Source organism: Manis javanica, chromosome 16 (genome assembly GCF_040802235.1).
Source record: "Manis javanica isolate MJ-LG chromosome 16, MJ_LKY, whole genome shotgun sequence".
NCBI lineage: Eukaryota > Metazoa > Chordata > Mammalia > Pholidota > Manidae > Manis > Manis javanica.
Genome location: NC_133171.1, coordinates 14373504 through 14398135, shown reverse-complemented (window position 1 = coordinate 14398135; position 24632 = coordinate 14373504). Strand labels below are relative to the sequence as shown.

General features: G+C 52.5%; 1 protein-coding gene across 7 annotated transcripts in view; it reads left to right on the top strand.

Annotated features, from left to right (window-relative positions):
- The first annotated feature begins 933 nt into the window (after nt 1-933).
- PXDC1 (PX domain containing 1) overlaps nt 934-24632 on the top strand; it is a 112545-nt gene continuing 88846 nt past the window's right edge. For 4 of the 7 annotated variants that reach the window (XR_012126308.1, XR_012126309.1, XR_012126307.1 and 1 more), the window contains exons 1-4: nt 1028-1611; nt 13448-13539; nt 14288-14405; nt 21556-21667. Coding sequence is in view for 2 of the 7 variants with exons in the window: in XM_073224775.1 (XP_073080876.1) it covers nt 1356-1611; nt 13448-13539; nt 14288-14405; nt 21556-21667 (578 nt within the window). In the remaining 5 variants the exon portion in view is untranslated. The other 3 variants (XR_012126311.1, XR_012126310.1, XM_073224774.1) reach the window with 3 other exon arrangements.

The window sequence follows — 24632 nt, the reverse complement described above, 5'->3', positions numbered from 1 at the left end:
CCAAACAACGGAAAACACCTTCTACTCCAGTTTACTGTAAACAGCGAACAGCGACTATGACCAACACAGGGAGGTAAAGTTAAACCTAAACGAAGAGCTTTGAAGATATGATACCAGCCAGTCACTGGGCAGTGGGGGTGGAGGGGTATGGGGGTGGAGGGCAGGCCGAAGAGGGACACACGCCTAAGGTCTGGTCTGAGGCCAGCGACCCCCGGGCAGCCTGCCCCAACCTCTGTCTTCCAATTAGAAACGGCCCGAGGAACCGGAGGCTGTCAGTCACGGCTGCTGTGAATTCCGGTTTTCAGCGTGAGGAGTTATGTTTCCACAGTTCGACTTCGGAAGTCTCTCCATCACACCAGCGGCTACTTGGGGACACTCTTTCCGCGCAGACTCTTTCCTTCCACTGGGTTGTCCCACTTGTTCGCAGGGGGTCCCGTCTGCTTTTGGAGGGAGCCCGCTTCGCTGGCGGGCCAAGGTCCTAGGAGACGCCCCTTCCCTGGCACTGGGCTGCCGCGCCGGGTGTGTCCCGCCGCGTCCCCTTCCGTCCGCAGCGGCGTCCGAGCTGCGGCCGGGCGGTGGCACGACTGGAATGAGCGGAAGGACGCGGAGTGGGGGGGCGCACGCGGGGCGGGGCAGGGACGCGGCCACTAGGGCGACGCAAACAGTCCGACGGCCGGCGCGTCGGCTCCCAGCCCGCCCTCGTCCCCAGCCCCGGCACGCGTGCAGTTCCCGATCCCGCCGCGCGGGGCTGGGGCGGCAGCCCCCCGACCCGGGGAGTTCCGCGGATCGAGAAACGGAGAGAGAAGTCTCGCCGAGAGCCCCCGCGAGCGCCGGCCCGCCCCGCCCTCCCTCCCCCGTTTCGCGTCCAGTCACCGCCCGCGGCTCTGGGGCCGGGAGGGGAAGGAGGCGGTGGGGCGGGCCGGGCTGGGGGCGCGGAGGCGGGCCCGGCGCTCGGGTTTCGGCCCCACCGCGGCGGCTGGGGTCCCCGCGGCCCCAGCAGCGCAGGCTCTGAGAAGACGGCGGGGGAGCGGCGGGCCAGGCCAGCCCCTTCCCGCGGCCCGCGGCGCGGCCTCTGCCCCGGAGGCGGGAGGAAGGCGGCGCGGCCGCGGCCTCGACGTCGGCGACCGCGCCGCCCGCAATGGGAAGCGCCTTATAAAGCCGCGGCGCGGCCGCCCCGCCGAGTCGGCGCCACGCTCTCCCGGGGGTGCCGCGCGGACCCCGCACAGACCGCGCGCAGACCCCGGCTCCGGACGGACTCCGGCCTCAGAGAGCCCGGCCCGGCCCGGGCGCCCGCCGCCGGCCGATAGGCGGGGGCCAGGGCGCCCCCGGCGGCGGGGGCATGCGCGGCCCGCGGCATGGCCTCGGCGGTGTTTGAGGGCACCTCGCTCGTGAACATGTTCGTGCGCGGCTGCTGGGTGAACGGCATCCGCAGGCTCATCGTCAGCCGGCGCGGCGACGAGGAGGAGTTCTTCGAGATCCGCACCGAGTGGTCGGACCGCAGCGTGCTCTACCTGCACCGCAGCCTCGCCGACCTGGGCCGCCTGTGGCAGCGCCTCCGCGACGCCTTCCCCGAGGACCGGCCCGAGCTGGCGCGCGCGCCGCTGCGGCAAGGTTCGGGGCCGGGGGCCGGGGCCCGGGGAGGGCGGGACCCCAGACCCGTCCGCGAGGCCGTCTGCGAGGGCGCGGAGGGCAGGGGGAAGGCAGGGGGAAGTCCCCTGGTCCGAGGGCGCGGCCGCCCCTGGGGACGGGACGGGGACACTGAGCCCCTCCGCGCCCAGACGGAGGGCAGCGAGCGGGGCGGGGGCTGGGGGAGAAGCGGGGTGGCTCCTGATGCCCCGGAGGCCCCATCGGCAGAGGGCGGAAGACGGGTGCCCCGACCCGCTGGAAAAGCGGAGGAGGCCAGAGAGTCGAGCGTCCCCAGGGACGAGTCGCTGAGCAGCCCCAGAGCGGCGGCCCCCAGGCCTCCCGGTCCAGGCCCCGATCTGGCGTGGCCACCGCTTCCTTCCCCATCCTCGCGAGGGACAGCTGCGACCCTCACCCCCAGCCCGCCGGGCCGGGAAACGTTTGAGAGGGTTAGCGACAGTGTCCAGCTGGGGTCACAGTGGCGCCACCCCTGCCCCCGCTCCATTCTCCCGGGAGGGGCTCGCCTCTCGTTGGCCGCGGTGACCGGCTGCCCGAGTGTGAGGTGCCACGCAGCGGCCGTCACTCCTCAGGAGGGGCCACCCCACCACCGGCTGCGAGGCAAAGCCCGGGTGCCCTGCCCAGGGCCGGGTCGCATTCGCGTTTGATTGGCTGCCCGCCTCCTCCCGGCCTTGCGATGGCCCTGGCTCCCGGGGCGGGGGTTCTCAGAGAACTGCTGTGGCTTCCCAGTTCCTACCGCCCCGCTGACGCCTGTCCCACCGCGCTGCCTTCTGGAGGCCAGGCAGTGAGGAGGCTGGAAAAGGGGAGGAAGCTGGAGAGGCTGAAGTGGGGAAGGGAAGGAATGGGGTGGGGGCTGGGCCGCGGGGCTTGGGGGAGAAGGGGCTGGAATCGCGTAGGGTTTCTGAGCAGACCCCACCCCCCAGTGCAGTGTGTGACCACCTGCCGCTCTGAGCATGGTGGCACTTTACCCAGAAGCTAACTTCCTGCAGTCCTCTAAGCAGGGCTGGTGTCACCTTTGGGGCATTGCTGAAGCTGAGGGTGGCCAGGACAAGTCCTCTTGCTGGTTTTCCTGAGGTCTTAAGATAGCCCCTACTCCCCCCTGGTGATAGCCCCCACCCCAGCGTGTGAATTATGTGGATAATTGGTTCAGTTCTCATGACACATCCTCTGGCAGACGCATCATTTGGAAGGCTCCCAAAGCCAGCAAGTTCGAAAGCCCCAAGTGAGAAGACAGCCTGCCTTTCAGGCTTCTCCTTGCTCTCCAGATTCTCATATTTATAGTCAGTCATTCTGGACATAATTTGGTCAGAGTAGCAGTTTTCCTTGGGTTTGCTCTTTGGGTGTGTATGTTATTATATGTTTAAATTTAACAAATAAACTCCCAGATCAGGAAAGCTTAGATGACAAAACAGCCATTTATTTAATAATTTCTACCCTTTCTGGAACAAGGCAGGCCACACACTGGAGGCCCTGAGAGCTCTCTGTGGTCAGGTGGCCCAGCTCAACTGTGACCCCAGAGAGACTGGTTGAAATCGGGCTCCCCATCTGACTCTTCCCTGTAGCAGAGTGCGTATGCATTGCCTGCTTTGTGTGTGTGAGAGCTAAAATGAATCAGAATGTACAGCAATAGTAAGCCCTCCAGAAATGCCGCTTGCTACTGTTACTCTCAGCCTCAGCTGCCTCTGGCTAGGGTTGTAGCTGGGGGTAGGGAGGGGGTGGCTTTTGTTGCCCTGGGATACGGTATTGAAAACGCCTTACCTGGAGCAGAAGGAGGGTGTTGTGAGGCTCTTGTTCTACCACGTACATGCCCTGGCTCTGTCCTTTTTGTGCTCATATGAGTTGTGCAATTGTTTCTAGGTTTCTGAGGTATAGGAACCTCCACAGAGTGGAGCACCTACTCACAAGTGAAGAAAGACTTAGGAGGCTGTGATTAGCCGGGAGACGGAAGACTCGTAAGAGATATGACAGCTACTTTCAAGTATCTAAATGGGGGAAAATCAGAAATAGATACTAGATATGGTGGAGGGAGAGATGGTTGGGGGTGGTTAAGGATGAGGACCAGTGGTTGTATGTAAAGGATTTAATAACAGCCCAAGATGGAACCGTTGGAACCATTTCCTTGGCTGGAGTCCTGTCCAGTGGAAACTTCCTGCAAGGGCAGGCTCTGCCCCCCCTGGAGGGGAGGACGCGGGGGCCTGGGATCAGAGGAGAGTGACCGTGAATCTCCATTCTAGTCCTTGATTCTCTGCAGAGAGGCAAGCCTGTCCCTTCTCCAGCACCACCTGAGTTGTGTACAATCCCGGGGAAATCCTTTTCCTTTCTTAGATACTTGAAGACCAGATAATTTGTATGCTAAGTAAAATACATGACGGTAATGGAAAGGAAGATTCTGCCTCCGCCTTATTTCCATGCAGATTTATTATTTCCATACAAAGGTTGTCTGGATATACAAACTGTAAATACAAAAGGCAACCAGATGTGTGTGTTGTATTGGAAATGCCAGTTTTTCTCAGTAATTCGTCCAGTTCCCTTGGTTTAAATGTATTGCATTATTTCTGGGCTAGGTTTAATTTGTGATACCCAGTTTTATTAAAGAACTTTGTGAGGAAGCCTGGTTTCAGAGCTCACATGGGCAGCAGGCTGGTGGCTCCTGTGTGACTGAACACCCTTAGTGGGTGTGAAGGCCTTGGTCCTGACTTTTCGAATCTGCATGTGATTAGAGATGCCGAGCCCTTTTCTTAGTCCGTCAAGCAGTGCAGCGGGGAGAATGTTTATATGGAGAGAAATGTTTTTTCTCCCCTCTGTGCTCACACTGTAGAGTTAGGCTTGGTGACTGTCCTTGGAACTTGTGTGTTGGACACATGTGCAGAGATGTTTAAACCCGTCATGGAACAGTCATAGTGCTCACTGACGTTGACCTTCCTGGCTTCTGTCTGAGCGGGGCTGATGTCCCCCTTCCCTTTGCCTGGGAATCTTGGCCTCTCACCTTACCCTCTTCTTCATCTGGATCTGATAACCCACCTCTTCCCTTTCTTGTTTACCAGCCTGAGGCAGTGGACAGAGCCACTTCCTGTGGATGTTATGTCTGGGTGACCAAGGTGTCCCTTTTGGCTTGTTTCACATTCTGCTGCCAGTGGGGCTGAGTCTTTAACTTGAATCCCTCTGTGAGATTTGTGACATGGTTCAGGGTTTCTTGACCAGACAAGGGTCACGACCTCTTGCTACTACCTCTGCCGTATGTGGGAAGGTTTATATTTGAAAGCACAGGCATGCAGAATCCCCACTGATTGTTTGGGGCCCTTGAACTATTTTGATCCTTTTTTGATCAAGCACCTGTTTCAGGCATTGTGACGCCCGGCCATCCAGGTCTCCACTGCAGCTGCAGATTCTGTTTCAAAGGAGTAGGTGATCTTGATTCTTGATTCTGTAAAATCAACATTTTGGTTTACATTCAGTTATTCAGCAAGGATGTGTTGCATGCCTGCCATATGCCAGGCATCATTGGGGTCTTTCTCAGCACAGCAGCCAGACTGTCAGGTCACTTCACTACCCTTCTCAGAGCCCTCCACCTCTGAATGAGAACCCAGCCTGAGCATGACTGCTGATGTGCACGTCAGGGCTCGCATTGATCACCAGGACATGAATCTACCTGCCTGCTCTTAGGTTTGAGGTCCGTGGAATGGGGTAAGGGCACCCAGAATATTAACAGAAAGGCTTGGGCACAGATGTGTCCCCTGACTCCCACATCCCTGGCAGCTCTCGAAGTTGTGTGCCCCACCCCAGGCCCTGAGCCTGCCATGTACTCTCACATGGGCAGATGAGGAGAAGCTGTGCTGCCCTGAAGCAAGCAGGGAGATCACCCCCTGGTGCAGGGGAGCACCTGCAGAGCCACCAAGCTTCCTATCTGACAGTGGCTGAGCAGAGGCCACATGGGTCCCAGACAGTGACCAGGGTTGCAAAGCCCACCTCTGCCCAGCCTGATGGGTCCTCACAGTGGGGTGCTGGGGGCAGGCTAACCTTCGCCTGTGATGCAGCCCCGCCTCCCATAGCTGTACCTTGGGGTATCTTGTTCCTTCTGACAGAGGCAGTTCCACTTCTCAGAGGGATTGTGGGTGTTCTTACTGATTCACAGACCTGTTTTTGAACCTCTCCCATATATGGGGCTCCTGGCCTGGGGTGCTGTGCTTTCCCAGGCCCCTTGGGCACCATGCTGTGCCACCCCAGGCTTGTGCCAGGGCCAAGTGCCTCCATGTTGCCTGCGCTTCCCTTCCCTTCCTTATCTTTTCCAAATCCTCAGGTGCTGCCACCAGACTTCACTCTGGCTTCCTTCTCTAGTTGCCTGGTGTCCTCTCCTTTCCTTGTAGGTGGCCACGTGCCTGAGTTAGGTTCACGGTCCTATCAGATGGCAGACTGTGCTGTGGGCCCCGGGTGACCTGAGCTAACCTCTCAGCCAGAGAAGGAGGGGACAGAACTGTACATAGGTGGTGTGCTAGCAGGCTTCTGGGTCATGGTTACTTTCCACTAAATTTCAAAGGAGAAGCTTGTTTCTTCTTGATTAGACGTTACCGTGAACCCACTGGTAGCGTTGTGGCTGCCCCGGCCATCCAGGTCTCCACTGCAGCTACAGATTCTGTTTCAAAGGAGTAGGTGATCTTGATTCTTGATTCTGTAAAATCAACATTTTGGTTTACATTCAGTTATTCATTATGTTCTCTGCTGTCTGTTTTTTATGATCTTACAGAAGATGAAAGATGTTTCTGCATTGTGAACCTTCGAGATAAGGGAAGATTTGAAGTGCCCAGGGGCAGGCAGTAGTGCCACAAAGAGCTAATAAGATACTAGGGATTGGATCAATTTCCTGCTTGGTCGAGGAGCTCAGCTTGGGGCAGCACAATGCTTGTGGGGCGGGATTCAGGAGACTGGAATGAGGCTGTGAGCTGTGAACTCCACGTGCCTTTTACCCACATGGCATCGATGACCATGATCTCTGTGGGGGGCATCCTGTGGGAGAGGGTCCGGCTGGGGCAGGTGAGGATGCAGTCTGGCTCTGTCCCCTGCCACTTGCTCAGTGACCCAGGCAAGTTGCTTAGTTCCTCGAGCCCTGGGCATAGGGTAGATACAAGAGCAGCTCTGGTCCGTGCGGTGGGGCCACTGGGAGCACTGAGGCAGTGCACGGCACGGCGCCTGGCACTGGGTGGGACACTGAGAACCTGCGGCTTTGGATGCAGGGCCGTGTGACCCTGGAGCTTCTGCCCTTTACCATGCAGTAGAGTTCCCTGGCCAGAGTCATCCAGGCAGAGTGCTGGTCCTGACGGTGCCCTCCAGTCTCCCATCCTAGGGGGGCCTGGGCTCAGGAGAGAGCCCAGAAAGGGCTCTGTGGGCCAGACACTACAGTTTGGAGCTTGGTGTGGGTCAGGCCCAGGGACTGTGCTCTGGGGCCATTTGGGGAGCAGTGGGTTGCTGTGGACGCCCTGGGGCTGGCGCATGTGTTACTGTAAGAAATAGACTTGCCAAGTCACAGAGTTCTCATGGCAGAGCCTACCTACACGGGGAGCCTCCCACCCCCAACAAGGACCTTGATGTGGTTTAAGGCCCTGCTTGTGTCAGGCCTCCCCCTCCTTAGGAGCTCCACACCTCCTTATCCCATGCCTGCTCTCCTCCCCTTCCTGCCCCTTGTATCTGCTTGCCCTTCAGGGCCCCTACCTGGGGAGGATGGTCCTCCTAGCCTCCCAGGTGACACTCTGCCTTTGTGGCCAGTGTTCGCCTCATGTCCATCACCCTGGCTGGCATGAAGTCACTGCCCATCTGGTTGGCCTCTGTACCCCCAACATTTTGGAGGGTGCCTGGCGTAGAGCAGGAGCCGTCGGTGCTTGGGATGTGTGAGTGAGTGCTTCCTGCACTGAGAGCCTAGAGTGGGCTGGCCTTCCCTAAACACCACTGATGTTTTAAGAGAGACTGGCAAGCAAATGGCTTCCTAAAAATGTTAGTGTGAAGTTCAGTAAGGGAATTCTGCTTCAGAGAGAATAATGCAGAGGCCTGGAGTAGGGGGGATTACAGGAAGGATGCAGGAAAGATCAGTATGTTTAGGTCAAACATGTACTTTCTCACGCTGATAAAATAACATTCACTCAAGGGAGCATCTCATGGGCAGTGCAAAGCTGAGGAAGCAGGGTTGTCTTTTCTCAGCCCCTTCTTGCTCCTCAGGAAGAGTTATTTACATTCTCGGAAAGATGCAGACACGTTAGTGTCAATGTCAGAGCATCTCTGGGTGAGGGCAGCGGACAGGACGCGTGAACCAACGGCACCACTTTGTTAGTGTGGTAGGGTGGGAGCGAGGGGCAGACCCGTTTTCTGTCCTCACATAAACGCTGTGACAGCCCACACTGGAGGGTGTCCTGTAACGGAGCCGTGAGACTCGTCTAGAGGCCAGTGGCCGTGGGCTTCCCGAGTGTGAGGACTTCCACCGGGGTGCTGAAGTTTGCAAAGAATAACCAACTCAAGTTCTCGTGCTAATCATTTCTCACTCTCCATTTCCTGAATGTCGACTACTTATTGACAAAATAGGTACTTAGGAAGTAAGCATTGAAAGTTTTCCTAGAAAATTTAAAATATTTTGTTCCAAAATTTGTATTGCACTCAAACTTTCGAGAACACTTCTCTTAGACACACAAGATGACCTGCATTTCTCACCTACAATGTGCTTCTCTGTACATTGTATTGGTGGGCACATATGTTAAATGGCAAGGGAACTTACTTTAAATGTACTTTCTTTTTTGACTTGATTTGGAAGTCCACTTTATAGAAAATTTCCTCAGGGCTCTATTGTGTGTGTCTCCTCTTTAAAGACTTGTGTTCTTTGGGTAATGGACATTTCTTAATGTGCTTTGAAAGGGACAGTCTTTCTTCCCAGCTGACCCAAGCAGCATCTCATCTTTATTTCTGGAATTATAAGGCAGATCTACACTGAGGTTAAATTCAGACCTCCGGAGTGCTTCCGTGGTGGAAGCCTGGGACAGAGAACCACAGGTGTGCAGCCCAAAGCCTCCAGTTACTGAAATAGTGGGACTTTGGACCCAGATTTCCGAGATTAAGAAACTGGTTTGTTTATGTTTGTGCTGATAGGTCTTTCTGCCAGTACCAGCGGGTTCAGTCTGCGTTCCAAGAATAAGTCAGGTGTTTGTGTTTGCATAAAAAATCTAATCCTGAAAATGACAGAAGCACATTTTGCATTCTCAGTTTTCAAGGCTAAACTGGTTTAGAGGGAAAACACTGGATTCTTCTGTTGACTGTTAGCCCCCAAGTGTATATAAAATTGGCACACTGAATTATGTCCAGTCGTGTTATTAGATTTTCAGTTTCAAATTTTTAACTCTTTTGGGCTAAATTTGGATAAAAATTCCACATCACAAAATTGTGTAAAGTTTTAAAAATTGAGGTTATATCATAATCATAAACAGTGATTATGCCCTATCAGCCATTAGAATGATTTCCGGGGGCAGTGAAGTGTTAACTTTTTTTCTTGATACAATTTAAATGTGCAGGTAGATGCCAATTCCTTCCTCTGGTCCTCACCAGACTAACTCCAGCTTCCACAGAGTGCCAGCATTCCCTGCTGGCTAATGCTGGAATGGCAGTCTCGTAACCAAGAGGTGTTTTGAGTTTTTTGTTCCACAGTGCAATTTCACAACCACTTTCCCGCCTGCGGGGTCTCAGAGAATAAAATTGAGTCAAACCAGATCCTTGCAGCATTTTCATTCCATCAACAACGTTTAGAATATAAAACCTGAAAGTTTTAGATTACCCTAAATTAATTGTATTTAAGTATATTTTTAAAATTAAGGTTTATAATTATTATGTACTGTAAACAATTGGTATTTGAAAAAACAATCCTAGCTCTGAGGTCACAAAGGGAAAACACAGCAGACAGGCTGGAAAACCACTGGAATGCATATAACTAGTCTGGGGTAGGAGTGCTTCTCAACCGCATCATTCTTGCTCTCTGTTCCTGAATTGCACACTGTCCAAAATGTGGGTTCTGTGCACAATTTCGCCTTTCAGTGCTGTTTCATTTTGAGAGTTTATATAATTTTGGGTGTTGCCAGCAGGTGTTTGAGGTTCCCACTAGTTGTGAAATTGAAAAGCTCTAAGGGAGGAACCCCAGTGAATGTGAAATAGAAATTTTTAAATGAAGACGTATCTCATTTCTGTACTTGTAGTTTGGGGCTTGTCTTTTTTAAATGTTTTCCTAACATATTTAATGTGGCCATCATTTGGTGGGAAACACCTGTAAAACAAGTGAAGGCAGGTGGTGTCCTGGGCCCGGGAGAGAGGGGAAATGTGAAGGTTGGCACGTTAGGAGGGCAAGGCTATTGGAAGCCTCTTGGCGAGTGGGGAGTCCTTCATGCCCTCCTTGGGGTGCTAGGGGCTCTGCTGAGTGAGGCCACCTGCCTGGCTCTGGTGGTGACCACTGAAGCTTCAGCCGGCCTGGTTCCGCGGCCCTTATGTGGGTCTCAGCCTGCCCAGCTGAATCCATCACTTCCTAACTCTCTGCCTTTAAGGCCCCTCCTGGGGAAGAGGTGGGCACTTGTGGTCATTCGCAGGGATGGGTTTCCTCAGACAAAGGACAGCACTTTATAGCCGGATCACTGGAGCAGATGTCACCTGGGAAGCTGTGATGGGAAAGGGAATCATGATAAAGTGCCCCCCACTGAAAGCTTAAAAAATAAGCATCAGTCACTTCTGTTCTTGCAGGAAGGATTCCAGCATCTTCCTCCAGATCAGTGTCCAACCCTGGTTTTGTTTTGAGGCACGTTTACATTTCCAAAGAGCACCATTTGGCTTCCGTTCAGAAACTAAGACAGGTGGAAGGAACCAGTCTGTATTCTGCATACTTCCCCAAATGAAGTCTGCTAAGCAGAGTGGCCCTGTTACTGCCACTTGCCCTTAGGCAACCCTCCTGTAGGCCTTGGACTGAGAGCCAGCTGGCAGGTGGGTTCTGGCTGGTGTCCAGCTAAGTGTGTGCAGAGAAACGTGAACTAGGGTTACTACCAGTGGGCAACATGGAGCATGCACACGCGTGCACGTGCACACACACGTAGGCAACACATTCTTCCGTGCTCTTATGCACATTCAGTCAACAAACAGCCAACACACTGAATCCCGCCTGTGCTGATTGCTGATAACAGTGAGATGAACCAAGGGGCTTCCTAACCTCTGATTAGAAAGGGCAACTTGGGGAGACCCAGGGGAAGGAGCAGTCACACTGCAATGGGAGCCCAGAAACAGAGCATGTCAATTCCCTGGTGTGCAGACGGCTCACCGAGCAGATGGCGTGGGCCCACCCCTTACAGGCTGGGTGGGGTGTTCCCAAAGTGAGCCAGGGAACATGGAGGTGGGGGAAGGTCAGCAGAGCCGGTATGCGCACCCAGACGCAGTGCCGCGGGAGGGGGGTGTTCTGGGGTAGCGTGCACCTCTTCCCCGGTTGGCTGGAAGGTGTGGGGGAGTCCTAGGGCCCAGAGCTGGTAGGGTGGGCTGGGTCACATCAGGAAGGGTCTGTGTGTGCTTTGACCTGAAATGCTGACACCATTTCCAGAGCCTAACAAGGTGCTTCTGGCCTTTCTCTACTTCATTCTGGAAAATGGGTCACTCAGAAGACAGGGTTGCTGCATAAAATACAGGACACCAAGTTTAAATTTCAGATAAACAGCAAATATATTTTTAGTATAAGCCTATCCACACTGTTGCTTTATTCATTGTTTATCTGAAATTCAAATTTAACTAAGCATCCTATGATTTATTTGCTAAATCTGGCCACCCTAAGGGAAGATCAGTATAGAGCAGAATGTATTTATCTGACTAAATCTTACCCTTGGAGGTTATAAACCCAACCATGGGCTGGACATTAATTAAATCTAACATATAACCAGAAACATGTCATTAAAGCCAAGATACAAGAATTATAAATATATTAATTTAGGGTTAAATTATACCTATATTCCATAAAATAAGTATAAATATCCTGTATGCATTAACCATACAAGAAGCTAATCTTACAAATGTGCCCATAGAATATAAAAACACAACTACTGTGTCATAAACTTGATTGATTTAAAACTAGTACTCTAACTGTGATAAAAGTTGAAATATAATAATAGTTTTGTTTGTCCTAGAATAAAGAAATACTTTGTGGGGATGAATTATATAATTGTCCTCCTCTGAACACAACTTTCCAGGGTATTTTGCATTGGCCTTGTTTCTCTCTGCTGGCTTCCCCGTTGCAAGCAGATCAAAGTATTCTGGTGCAAAGAGCCGCAGGAATATGTGTGTGTACATGTGCATATTTGAAATTTTAAGCAAAGAATTCAGGGCCTGGGGTTAGAGGCATCCTGAGAATCTGGCCCTCTGATATTTTCTTCCTTCTCCCAGCTTTCCCCAGTGTGCAGTGGTAGGGCTGGGCAACCTGGGGAAAAGGGGAGAAGGTGACTCAGTTCCTTTCTCTGGTGACTGCCGGCGTGTCATGCTGGGGTGCGTGCATGGGCTGTGTGGACAGAGGCCTGGGGTTTCCTGGTGGGCAGGCCACAGCCCACCCTGCGGCCTCTAGGCCCCTGCCCCCTGGAGAGCTGCCAGCTGGCCCCTGGGCCTGTGTGGTAGACAAGCAGGGACACGGGATGCTCACATCCAAGGTGGCCTGTGCTTTGGGAAGTTGGGGGAACAATTCCTGGCCTTGACCAGAAGTTGTTCCCGACTCCAGCCGACATTGGGAAGGGTTCCCCTGTTGTAGCCCAGGTGTTCAGAGCTGCCTTTGCTCTGCGTCTGGGGTGCCCCCAGTTCCCATGGACCATATGTTCTGCACCTCTTAATTTCAAACATGTAGTTTTAGTAAATTAATTTTATTGCTTATGTAGACTCAGTGAGTTGCCTGTGAAAAACAACCCTTGCAAAACAAAGTGAAACCAGACTTGTGAAAAACTTAGATTCAGCAACTGATAATAGTTCTGGGCTTTCAGCCTCTGGTTTGGTCACAGCTCACAGGGCAGTAGCCCAGGTCCTCAGAAGTACGGGGAAGAGACCAGTGTCCCTGGGAATCTAATCCCCCATTCTTAGGAAGATCATGTATAGAGACTGTAAGGAGAACATTTCTGTTTTGCACCACCCATTGGGGAGACAGAAACTCACCCCGAATCTCCATGCTGTGAGCTGTCATATTTTAAAACAAAATGCTGCCCTTTGCCACTCACGATTATGTGACAGGGAAAGACACCGAGATTCCTGAAAAGTGCTGTGAGTCTTGCCCACTTTGGTTTTCTCTGGGTAAAGATTTCTGAGTTTTTTTCTCCCAAAGTCAGCATTTAAATGACTTGTCTAAATAAGAGCTCCATTTACATGGGCCCTGTAGTCAGGTTAGCTGAGGCCAGTAGAGAGAGGCCTTCCACTGTGACACTGCGGCTGGGTGGGCCCTGGGCAGCCTCCCCTGGCTGCAGCCACCATGCCGGCAGAGGCCGAGCTCTGGCCATATCCAGGGTATTTATGGAGCTGGCCCTGTCTGTCCCTCTCAGAGGGCTGTTTGGTGGCCTGCTGTGGCTCACACCTGCCTGCCCCACTCACCCCTCAGTCCCCTGCCTGCTAGGCTTCTCCTCTTGGATGGACAGCACCCAGCCCAGCACACATGTAAATCCACTGGGCAGTTGAACTGAGAATAAGGTTTAGAGCAGGGCTTCCAGGGTAGGGCTGTTGTTCTGTATTTAATTTAGAAGCACAATTTCCTGGCCTGTTGTCCTGATGTGAGGCATTTCTGTCTCAATTCTAGGACTGGTTGCCATAAAGGACGCCCACGATATAGAAACCAGGCTTAATGAGGTGGAGAAGCTGTTAAAGACCATCATAAGCATGCCGTGTAAAGTAAGTCCGAACTGGTGCAGGCTGGGCTGGTGGGTGCATCCTGCCAGCTTCAAGATAACTGACCCCTGGCCCACTCAGCCTCTGGCTCCCTCGCGGAGCTGTCAGACCATGGGGAGGGAGGTAGATATAACCAGGCAGGAGAAGAGAAGACTTTTGGGGCTCTAGAGGCTGATTTTTCCTCCCCGGGGAAGAAAGAAGTGAAACTGAGGGCCCAGGAGGCACTGAGGAGGAAGGGACATGGCCCCCCACTGCGGTGGTCTTTGCCTTCTTGCTTGAGCTCAGAACCCATTGGTCTTGCTCAGGGTATTTTAGAAGAGGTCAAAAGAAGGCAAGTGCAGTGCTGGCATCCACATGAGCAGGCGCTCCTTAAGTGAAGTTTGCATGCTTCCCGTGGAGCACTTACCAAGAACCTGAGCTTGAGTCAGGCTGACCTACAGCTCCTGGGAGCTTCTGCGTCCTCAGCTGCAAATGGGGAAAGTCCGTGGCTCAGTTTATTGTAAAGTAAAGGTCGATGTGTGTGAAATGCTGGCACTCAGAGAAACTAGCCACTGCTGGTGTTAGCCCTGTCCTGTGTGTCCCGGGCCTTGCGTTTACCTCTGAGGTGCCTCAGGTGCATGGAAAGTGGGCAGTGACTGCCACCCCCTCGGAGCCGTGAGTCCTGCAGAACCTGAGCAGCTCAGGCAGTAGCCTCAGACAGGCCGCCTCAAGCGAGGGCTCCTTTTTAGTAATGAATGTATTTTTTTCCCAGTATTCCAGGTCAGAAGTTGTGCTCACCTTCTTCGAAAGATCTCCACTGGATCAGGTGTTAAAAAACGACAATGTACATAAAATTCAACCCAGCTTTCAAAGTCCGGTGAAAATATCAGGTAAGAGCTACAGGGAAGGCTTAGGGGAAGTGCCTCCGCGGATGGTTATGGTTTTCCAGAAACCTCTCCAGTTCACTGTCTGCGTGGCTGGGCACACCTTCTACCCTTGGCATCCAGGAAGATGATCGGAAGGAGGGTGAAAACAGTGGGTGAGATTTTTATGAAACTGTGATTTCTATCTGTTGACTTTGCTTTACACCCTTGCTACTTCCAAAGTGAGTTATTTGGCATAGAAATTGGTATTTACTTCGGAAATAGTATAATGGTGAAAACAGGAGGGAGGCATTTTGAAGTGGGCTACTGGAATCAGCAGTCTAGCTACAAACGTGACTTTAACCGGTTCTTGGCTATAGGGCAGCCAGGATGAGAAGACCACCCAGTTTGGGTGCCATTAGCACTGACACTGGCCTGCACTTTCTGGCACTAACGAGGCAGATGTTAGCAGTGAATCATCAACTGAGAGATGCTTCTGGCGAACTTACCAGGGTCAGATGCAGAGGAAGGGGACACTTGGACTTTGCCCTGTTTGGTAGCTTTACAAGGTCTGGGTTGCATGTATCATTAGAATACTAGCCTTTTATTTTGGCAGCACTATTTTGGGGAAGGCTGCTGAGGAGCGTTTTGTAGGGGGAGGGCTCTGTCCTGGGAGTCTCAGGTACTGGGCATCCCCCAGGCAGCAGGCAGGCAGCTCGGTGTGGCCTGTGAGGGGCATCTGAGTGACGTCCTGCAGGGGTTTGCTGGGTGGGAAGGGAGGAAGTCAGTTGGAAGAGGAGATGGAGTTCAGCTAAAGGTGAGATCCTATAGGACATCCTGCCCTGTGGGAAGGAGAGGAGGAGAGATTCTGTGTCCCACCTCTATTCCTGAAGGAGGGTGGTGGGACCCGGCAGTGGATGATGGGGGATCTGAGCCCAGAGCTGCTGCTCCTCAGAGGAATTGGGTGCTGGTGATGGGGAGATGGAAGAGGACACGTTGGGGTGGTGACTGATGCCATTGGTGTAAAGGCATCCTTATTTGGTTATGTGCCCCAGAAGGTATGAAATTCCTAACTGTATGTCGGGTGAGGTGGACAGGGTGGGCATGCTCTGGAAACGTGGAATGGATGGGTGTTTTTGATCTGATTGTTAGCAGGATGGCTGTTAAACTACTTTAGATATCTGCTCAAGAGAGCTTCCTATGTGTTGTCAGAAAGAAGAGCAAGGGCACTCAGAAGCCCCTCCCTGCCTAGGCCCTGGCATCCAGAACTTCCTTTATGGGAGGGTGAAAATAGCAGTCATTAACCCTGGCTGGGTGTGTGGGGGCCTGTGGCTCTGCCTGTTCCTGTCAGGCTCGGAGAGGCCGCCACAGCCTAACTTAGTCATTCGTGCTGGGTTTTGCAGCCTGTCCCTGGGAGTGTGGGTGAGCCTCCGCTCTTTAGCCCTGAGCTGGAGTCCCAGCACTGGCGTCTGCATTTTGCTTTCTTTTTGTTTTGAGCAAATGGGAGAGCAAAGAGCAGCAGAATCCTTTCAGGACTGGTGTTGGTGGCTGGACTGTAGCTTCAGGCTGGCCCTGAAGGCCCCAGAATGTGAGAGGGGCAGAGTGGAGCAGCTCTGAGTTGCTTCTGATTGAGTCACTCCTGGAGCACAACAACCTGGAACATTCTATCCTGGGGTCCTATTTTTATCAGTGACGTGGATAAACACATGACCCATGTTTATCCCAAAGGGCTGAAAGCAATGAGATGAAATTTAACAGGGTTGACTGCAGAGTCCCACCTTGAGGTTTTAAATATGTTCTCTGCATCTTTATTCAGGGACTGAGGACAGAGCTTGCCACAGATGTGAGCCTCAGCGAGGCCTTGCATGCATGACAGGTGCCCAGCATCTAGTCTAGGCAGGCAGGGGTCTTGACCTTCTTGTGCAAGCCAGGAGCCCAGGTCATCTGGGTTATCATGCTGGGCAGGGGACATTGCTGTGGGTGGAAGTAACTGCCCCAGACTCTGGCTTAGCACAGAATACTTTGTAACAACTGGGGGCTGCCTAACAATGCAGTTTGTAAACATCTATTGCAAGTCTGTCCATGTTGGTGCAAAGGCCAGGGGGCTTGTCAAAGACATCCGTGTGCAAGGCGGCAGGCACCCTCCCAGAGTTGTTGAGATTCTCCCTCCTGGAGGTTTCTGCCCCTTCTTCTGCCCTAAGGACCCAGTGCCAAGTCTGGGGTACTTCCCTGGAAGCTTCCCGACCTCACAGGTCAGCTGGTCCTCACTCTGTGTAAGTGAATGCTTTCCAATATAAACCAGCTTGTGGGTGTGCAAGCAGTGAGGGGTGTGCCCACAGGATGTAAGATGCACTTGCTTTATTTGCTGAGTGAGGAAATAAATATAGTAAGACAAGGAAATATGGTAAATTCAAAAATACTTAATGAAAACTGTTGTTGACATTAGCACCAACAGCCCTTGGAGAACTAGTCCATACATGGGCGAGCTGTGTTGTTCCACGTTTGGGGTGTTGAAGGATCCCAGAGTGCCCAGGCTCTGAGCAGCAGAGGCTCAGGCAGGCAGCTTGGTGAGGCCTGCGAGGGGCATCTGAGTGACGTCCTGCAGGGCTGAGATCCTTCAGCTGGCCAGAGGTGGCTCTCAGCTGCCTGACGTCCATCCACATGCCTCTCCCCATCAGCCTTCCCTCCCCTGGACACGTGCTTCCTGAAAACTGCTGTCCATCACCCCTGAATTCTGACTCCCTAGGCGTATTAATTTTGTCAAACCTTAATTCGTGATAAAGCCCAGGTGCCCTTGTGAGTACGGGCATGTCCGAGTCTGGCTCACTCTAGCTTTTTGATTTTGTCGCCTGGAACTGGGCTGCAGACCCTCAGACTCCTCCTGGCTCGCTTTGCCTGTGCTGTGGCCTCCGGAGTTCTCTCTGTCCACACTGACCCTGCCTGTCTGTCCACTCCTGTCCTGCTGAATTCCACTCGTTGGTGACGACGTCCCCACTGCCACTCACTCCTCCTCTCCCCTCAGGTTTCCCAATACCTCCTGATGCCGCTGACGTGGCCCTCAGGGAGGTGGTGCTGGGGGACAGTGCGGACCTTGGCTTTGGAGGCCCTTCTGCACACTCACGGCTGCGGAGGGCACCACCGCTTCTTTCCAGGGTGGAGACCGTGTGTTCAGCAGCCCCACTAGATGGCGCCAGGCGCCAGCAGCGTGAGAACTGGGCCTCCTGGGGCTGCCAGGAGGGCGTTCAGGAAATACCCAGACCCGTTTCGTGATTCTGCGGGCCGATGCGACCTTAAGTGTGTATCATCTTTGTTAATCTAAATGCTTATCAAATCTCAGAAAATTTAAATGTAGTTTTCTGCACAGTGGCTGTGTCTGTGTAGCTTGAAAGGAAGCATAAACCTCCCAAACCTTGCTCTGATCTTCCTAATCAGCCACCAAAGTCTGACTGTACAGATTTGGGGGGCCTGGAAATGACCTATAATTTCATTTTTCATTAGCTATTTGTATACTCTCATCCTTAATTTTCACCATGCAAGGATACTCCAGTTAGCCAGTTAATAAAAAGGTGGGACTGTGGGTTTTGTTCCGTTTGGGAATGCGTTGAAATATAATGGAAAGGAGGATTTGAAAGGGAAGAATGCTACACTTTGAGGGCTTCCAGGGTGAGATGGAACATCTGTTGAAGAAAAGGAATATGTGGATTAATGCACTGAAGGAATGCTGGCATATGGAGCATATGAACACACACTGCAGTTAAAATTAGAAATACCACCACACGGCAGACACCACAGTAATTGTTGCAGAAAAGATGCATTGCTGGATGCTAAGATTCGTGGGCAAAAGTTTGAGGAGAAACAGGGCTTGCAGTGTCACTGCATTTCCCCCAAGATACTTCCTAACTACAAAGAGAAGAGTTTGGAGAAACCTGGCAGAAACCTCCTTACCAGCATGATCCAGACCAACGTCCCTGGAATAAGGCTCGCTGACTGCACACGGCTGATACGGTGCCCCAGGAGCAGGCAGCGCCCCTGCGGGACTCCTGCCCAGCGTGCCCTCAGCTGAAGCACTTGGAAACATCAAACTGAGGAGCAGTCAATGAAATAACTCAGCTGTCCTCTTCAAGTGTCACCATCACAAGAGATAAGGAAGACCAAGAAAGCCCCAGAGGTACAGGAGACTAAGACACACCGACTTTGTGCCATGAGGACTCCTGCATTGCATCCGGGACAGAAAAAAGGGGTGTTAGCAGAGAAGCCGATGGAGCCCAGGTGAGGGAGGTGCTGGGGTAGTGGTACTGTGTCCATGTTAGTCCCCTAGATTTGATCATTATACCATAGTTATGTAAAATGTTAACGCTAGGAGAAGCTGGCCAGGGATGTGTTAGAACTGTATTCTGTTTTTGAAACTTTTCTGTAATTCTAAAGTTAGTTCACAAAAAGCGTAAAAAAAAAATAGAAATGGTAAAGTAAGAAAAAGTGTGAAAAAAATGTGGATGCAGAGAAGTTGCTTGAAAATAAACTATTTCATGGAATTACTCATGTATGTGATTCAAGAAGTGAAACTGGCCAGTGAGTTTTATTATAGGTTCTAAACTGACTTCTAAACACTTCACATCTTAAGGAGGTTTGAAGATAGGCTTGAAATGCTGTAATTTTTCTGTAATCATAACATTTCCTTAGGGTCTTCATATCTGTATGATGCAACAGCTATAAAGACATTAGTAACTACCGTTTATCACACCCCCAACCAAGCCTTTGTTAGCTTCATTACAGATACCTCCGCTCAATGTACACCTGTGCTCTCTGGGCTGGGCACTGTTATTCCTACTCTACAGATGAAGAAACTGAGTGAGAATAACCTGCTCCCAGGAGTTTCCTCGCGTGATTAGATCACATTACTGTGCAGAGGCTTCTTTGCCCGAGCCATTAAAGGAGAAGGATTTGTTTCAGTCTGTTTGGGAGGCTGGTAAAGATTCACATTTTCTAGAGCTTCAAATTTTGCATTTAAAAAAGATTAGAAAGTTTTTATGCAAGGTAACAATGTTTTGCAGTACTGACATTTATTTTTCACTTCATAGGATTCCTTCTGCAAATTCTCTTGGCAGAAGTTGGGGGAAAGGGGCTGGAGGTTGTCAGCTGGGTGTTCTGAGGTCGTTCTGAGGTTTCATGTGTCCGTGTGACAGATTTGAGTCAGAGTTAATAAAAGCAATAAAGAAGTGGTTCTATGCCACCATATACTTTAAATTGAGAGGTGAGGGAATCTTAATCTTTCTTTTTAAGATTCAGTCATCTTCAGAGTCTCTGTTCATTCAGACTTCGGTAAACATCATCTTGTTGCCCTTCATAAACCTGGAAATGCACTTGACCCCAAGGCCCCAGCACCGGCCTCTCATTGGTGTTACGTGCTAGATCTCCAAGCTCGCTGGTTTTCATGTAGGAAAGATGGGTGGGCTCTGGCCTGGAGGGGAGGGCAGTACAGGGAAGAGCCATATGCTGATGTCACGTGGGGTCTGACCCGCTGGGCTGGTGTTGCAAAAGGTTGATGAACCCTGAACTGCCACTTCTCCAGAAAGTCAAGTGGATGTTTAGCAATTGCTTAGCAAATCTGACTGACGAATAGTCATTTTAATCCTGTGAGAGTGAGGAGGAAATCTCCTATTTTTCTTTCTTCATTTTTGTGTCATTTCTAATTCTTTTTATATGAAAAGAAATTAAAAGATACTTAGAAGCAAATACCTAGGAAGTTTAAAAATAAAGAGGAAGTTATAATTTCACTTATTTTAAAAAAGCAGATCTAGGCATGGGAATGAAATGATCTAAATTCTGGTAAGCTGTGGGCAAACAAAATGAGAAAACAGTCCCCCAGCCCACAGTTGCCTCATCTGGTGCCAGTGAGACTGCCGGCCAGGTGTCCTGGGTGCTCTGCTGTGCCAGGAGGAGAGCAAGAGATGTTGGGAGCTGCGTGTTCCCATGCGTTAGGCCCTAACGGGAAGATGATGATGAGATTTGAGGATGCCTCAGGAATATGGAGTATATTTTAAGCATGTTTTTTAAGATGGGGTAAGTAGGTGGCTTGAGTGGAGAGGATGAATGAGGGCCATGAGCATGGAGCTCCCCAGACTAAAAGCTGAGGTTAGGAACCGAGCCGGCCCCACAGAGAGCTGGAGACCTGCGGCTCGAAGGAGCCCTGGGAATGGCTACCGGGTCTATTCTTGGAGTGCCTGTCATCAACAGAGGGATGTGACCGAAGCACATTGCCTCCAGGAATATAAATAAAAGCTTCCCCAGATATTAGAAGTGAGTCAGTATCACTTGCTACTTACACATAAATGGACCAGATGATACGAAAGAATCTGGGAGCTCATGGGACTTAGAGTCGGAAGGATCCTTGGGAATCATCTACTGCAATTCTGAAATTTTCCACTTGGGGATACAGCACCCCAAAGTCATGGTGCTCCCTGCTGGGCTGAGCTGCAGGATCCAGGCTCCCAGCCCTGTGCTTTTGGAGCAGTGACATGCTCAGGTGGCCCCGGTCCCGCCACTTGCAGCACTGGATGGGCACCTGATGCACAACCTTGAAAGCTAACAACATGCAGCCAGCAGAGACATACAAAGATATTTTCTTTGTTGGCCTTTTAATATGACCAAAATTTGTGTGTGTTGGCAAAAAATCAGTTTATATATAGAATTATATAAAGTAAAAAAGTGAAGTTGCCTGTTTGGTGAACAATGTGCTCTGATCTCACTTGATCCTTGTGGCAGCCCAGGGTGGTAGGTGGTGTTACCTATCTCGGGTGCAGGTGAGAGCGTCAGAAGATTGGTCACCTGGGCACAGTGCCCTGGTGGTGTGTGACGGCCCTGACTTGAGCCCAGGCTGCAGACATGGACTTGGTACTCTTTCTATCTCAGCTTTAAACCTGTGGGGCTGGAGGGGGATGCACAGAGCATCTTTCTGGGGGAGATGCCCCTCTCAGCTTGTGGAGGGTCAGCAGGTGTGGCTCCTGTGGAGGTTGGCATCGGCCCCTGAATCTGAGCCTCTGGGAAGCAGAGTGTTCTCTTAAAGTGAGGGGACAGAGGGGGACATGCAGTAGAGGGAGGAAGTAGGGAGATCTATGTAAGCCCCGAACTTCGAAATCTGGCCCCTCCTGAATATCTATCTTACTGTTTTCATTTTCAGAAATCATGAGGTCCAATGGATTTTGTTTAGCAAATACAGAAACAATAGTTATTGACCACAGTATACCAAACGGAACAGACCAGCACCTGTGTGTGGACTCGCCAGAGCACTTGTAAGTACTGATCTGAATGTAGTTTCATAGAAGGGAACCTGAGCTGTTAGCTGGGCCCAGGGTTCACTGCCCATATAGAGCTCTGGGAGGAAGCAGATGTGGCCGGGAACACGGAGCCATCCTACCTGTATTTGGATACTTATTTAAATAGTTTGCCTTTTCTAGAGGAAAGTGAGATCTTGATTCATAAACCTTGTGTGTGGGACCAAAGTTCCTTTGATCAGGTGGCTGGCTGGGAGGGGACGTAGTGAAGTTGCTGGGCCTCAGGGTCTGGTTTGTGCCGGGCCCTCGGGATACATACGCGGGCAGCAGGACTCCTCACACAGGGCCCAGGCTCATGGGACAGGGAGAGTCACCACCTCCATGCTGGCCTCACATTGCAGAGCCTGAGGCTCTCGTGACCCCTGGGTGGCCTCTCTGTGGCTCATGGGCTGGAGCCTGGCCTGCTCTGCAGGGAGGGAGGGTGTGTCCGTTGACAGCAGGACCGCCAGTGACACCACTGCCTTCTCCGTTCCTCAGAAGACAGAAATTTTGACCACGATTAGAGCTGTAGAATGGATGGCCTGACACCAGGGAACCCACCCCGTGAGGCGCATGCCTTCATCTCTGGTGTGTTTCCGGTCACCCCTTGAGAATACTGGGTGGCAACTGGAGGGGATGTTACAACATGGCCTCTGTTGACCATCAAAGTCAAGCCTGGGACTCTTCTTGGTTGTGTGAGTCTCAGGAAATTATTTAGCCTCTGTCAGCTTCACTTATGTTTCAAGTAGGACTGCCGTATTCTCGAAGGGGTAGGGTCATTGTGGAGATGTCCGGTGGTGAGTGTGAAATGTCCAGCTTAGGAGCCCCGGTGGTAATGTAGACACATCTCCCCCTGGGCACATGAGCAGCACAACTTGGGGCCCCAGGTCCCACCCCACCCACTCAGCCACAATTGACAATGGACAAGGACACATCTGCATGCTGACAGACACATGCGCCAGTTGACTGCAGGGCAGAGCAAGGCCCCAGGGTATGTGTGCTTGGGCAGGCAGCTCGAGCCCCCTCTGCCGGACCCCTGCTCCGTGGCTGAGCCCTGCGGAGCCCTGCCAGGCCTGTGTCACTGGCACTAGCTGGCAGGTTCCCACTTGCTCAGGCTCTCAGCTGTCTCTCGGGTAGATGGCACAGGGTCCTTCACAGCAGAGATGCAATGAAATGGTGGTGGGAAAGGATGTGCTGGCGAGTCACGGGCCTGGGGGTGGGGAGCCTTCTGAAATGCCGTCCCTTTGCAGGCCTGCCGTGACACCATACGGCATCATACCCACCGTACGTGTAGAGAGCTCGCAGGTTCATGGCCTGTGGGTCCTCCGTGCCAATGCAGGGCTGGCACCACAGGGATACGAGGTTGCTGTGTACTAAGTGGGTGCAAGAAGGGCGGCCCTGCAGCTCCCCAGGAGGAGAGTCTGGCTGGGCTCACCACCAGCTGCTGCAGGGTCCTGGCTCTGACTCCAGCATGTGCAGGGGGGCCCTTGCCTTCTCTGAGAGGCCTTCTGCACCCTGGCACAGAGCCAGGTTTAAATAGTCCAGCTGTGAACAGTTTTGCTGAGAAGCACCCAGAGGAAAGCAAGGGCTGTGCCGCGGCCTTCCCACTAGCCCAGAGCTTTGTGTGGGCAAGGAAGACAACCTCAGTGCACAGAAGACGCCCTCAGTGTGCAGCCACCTGCTCCAGGATGCTGGCCGGCAGGGAAAGAGAGCAGCCTCCAGGGCCCCAGGAAAGCTTACCTCAGAAACATCTGCCTCTGAGTGGCTCCGAGGAGCTTTTAGAGGGAATTCCTGCCTTGGCTTGCCTGGCGTGCCTCTAGGAAGGCAGGCCTGCCGTGACAGTGTGCTGGCTGCCCTCCGGAGTGATCTGTTTTAACACTCCACATCACTGTCTGGCGGCTGACAGGCTCATGTGGGGATGGGGGGTCATGGAGAGAGGGCGTTTGAGTAACTGGAGGCTTCAACTCTGTCCTTTCTCAGTGACCGTTTGGCCCCAGGCTGTGGGTTCCCTGCTGCTGGGCCTGCCGTTAGGACATGTGCCATGAGGCAAGCAGGCAGTGCCTGTGCTGTCCCCAGCAGAGAGCAGGTATCTGTTCCCAGGGCCAGTCCTCATTGCCCTCAGGGATTGGGGACAGTGCCTGACCGAGCTGGCTGTCAGCAGGATGGCTGGGTCTCTGCCTGGGGCCATCCTGGTTTGCTAAAGGGGTTGCCAGGTTCCTGGGAAGTTCATCCCAAGGTGAGGCTGGTTCCCACGCTGCCCTTGCAGGGCAGGAGCCGAGGTATTTGTCAGGCCTGCCGAGGGCCGTTGAGGGCTGAGTGTGGATTCAGCCCTGCGATCCATCTTCCAGAGCACCCCAGCTTCCCCTTCCCTTCTTGGGGCTCAGGGTCTTCTGGTGTGAGGCCAGGGGGTATAGCCAGTGGGTGGGACACCATCTGGGCAGGGCAGCATCTTGGCAATCCCTGGGGCCGTGTCCCCCACCTGGCCTGAGCCTGCCCCTGCCCCCGAGAGTCTCCTTTCAGTTTCATTCCAGAGTTGATGTGACCGCGGAGATCTCGTGTTCTGTGATACAGTTGGAGGCGGTCTCCTCTCCAACACGCACGCTGCCTCACGCTAGCAAGTGCAGGGAGTGTGGGGAGGAGGAGCTGGCACAGACGCGCGATCCCCCCCCCCCACACACCTCTCCTTGTGGACTTAGAGGACGCCCACATCTCAATTCTGTCCAACTTTCAAAGCTCTTGTCACCTCCTCTACTTTTAACTTTCAACTTAGCCCCAGGAGCATGTTGCCCTTGAAGCCCCACCGTTTAGAGTCAGAGGATCCTGCTCCACATGTTCGATGCAGGGCCAGGGCCTCTGTCTCTGCAGCCCCAGGCGTCCCAGCTGGTGTAGCCAAGCAGACGCCGTCCTGGGTAGCTGCTCAGTTCATGTCCTTCCAGGGCACTCC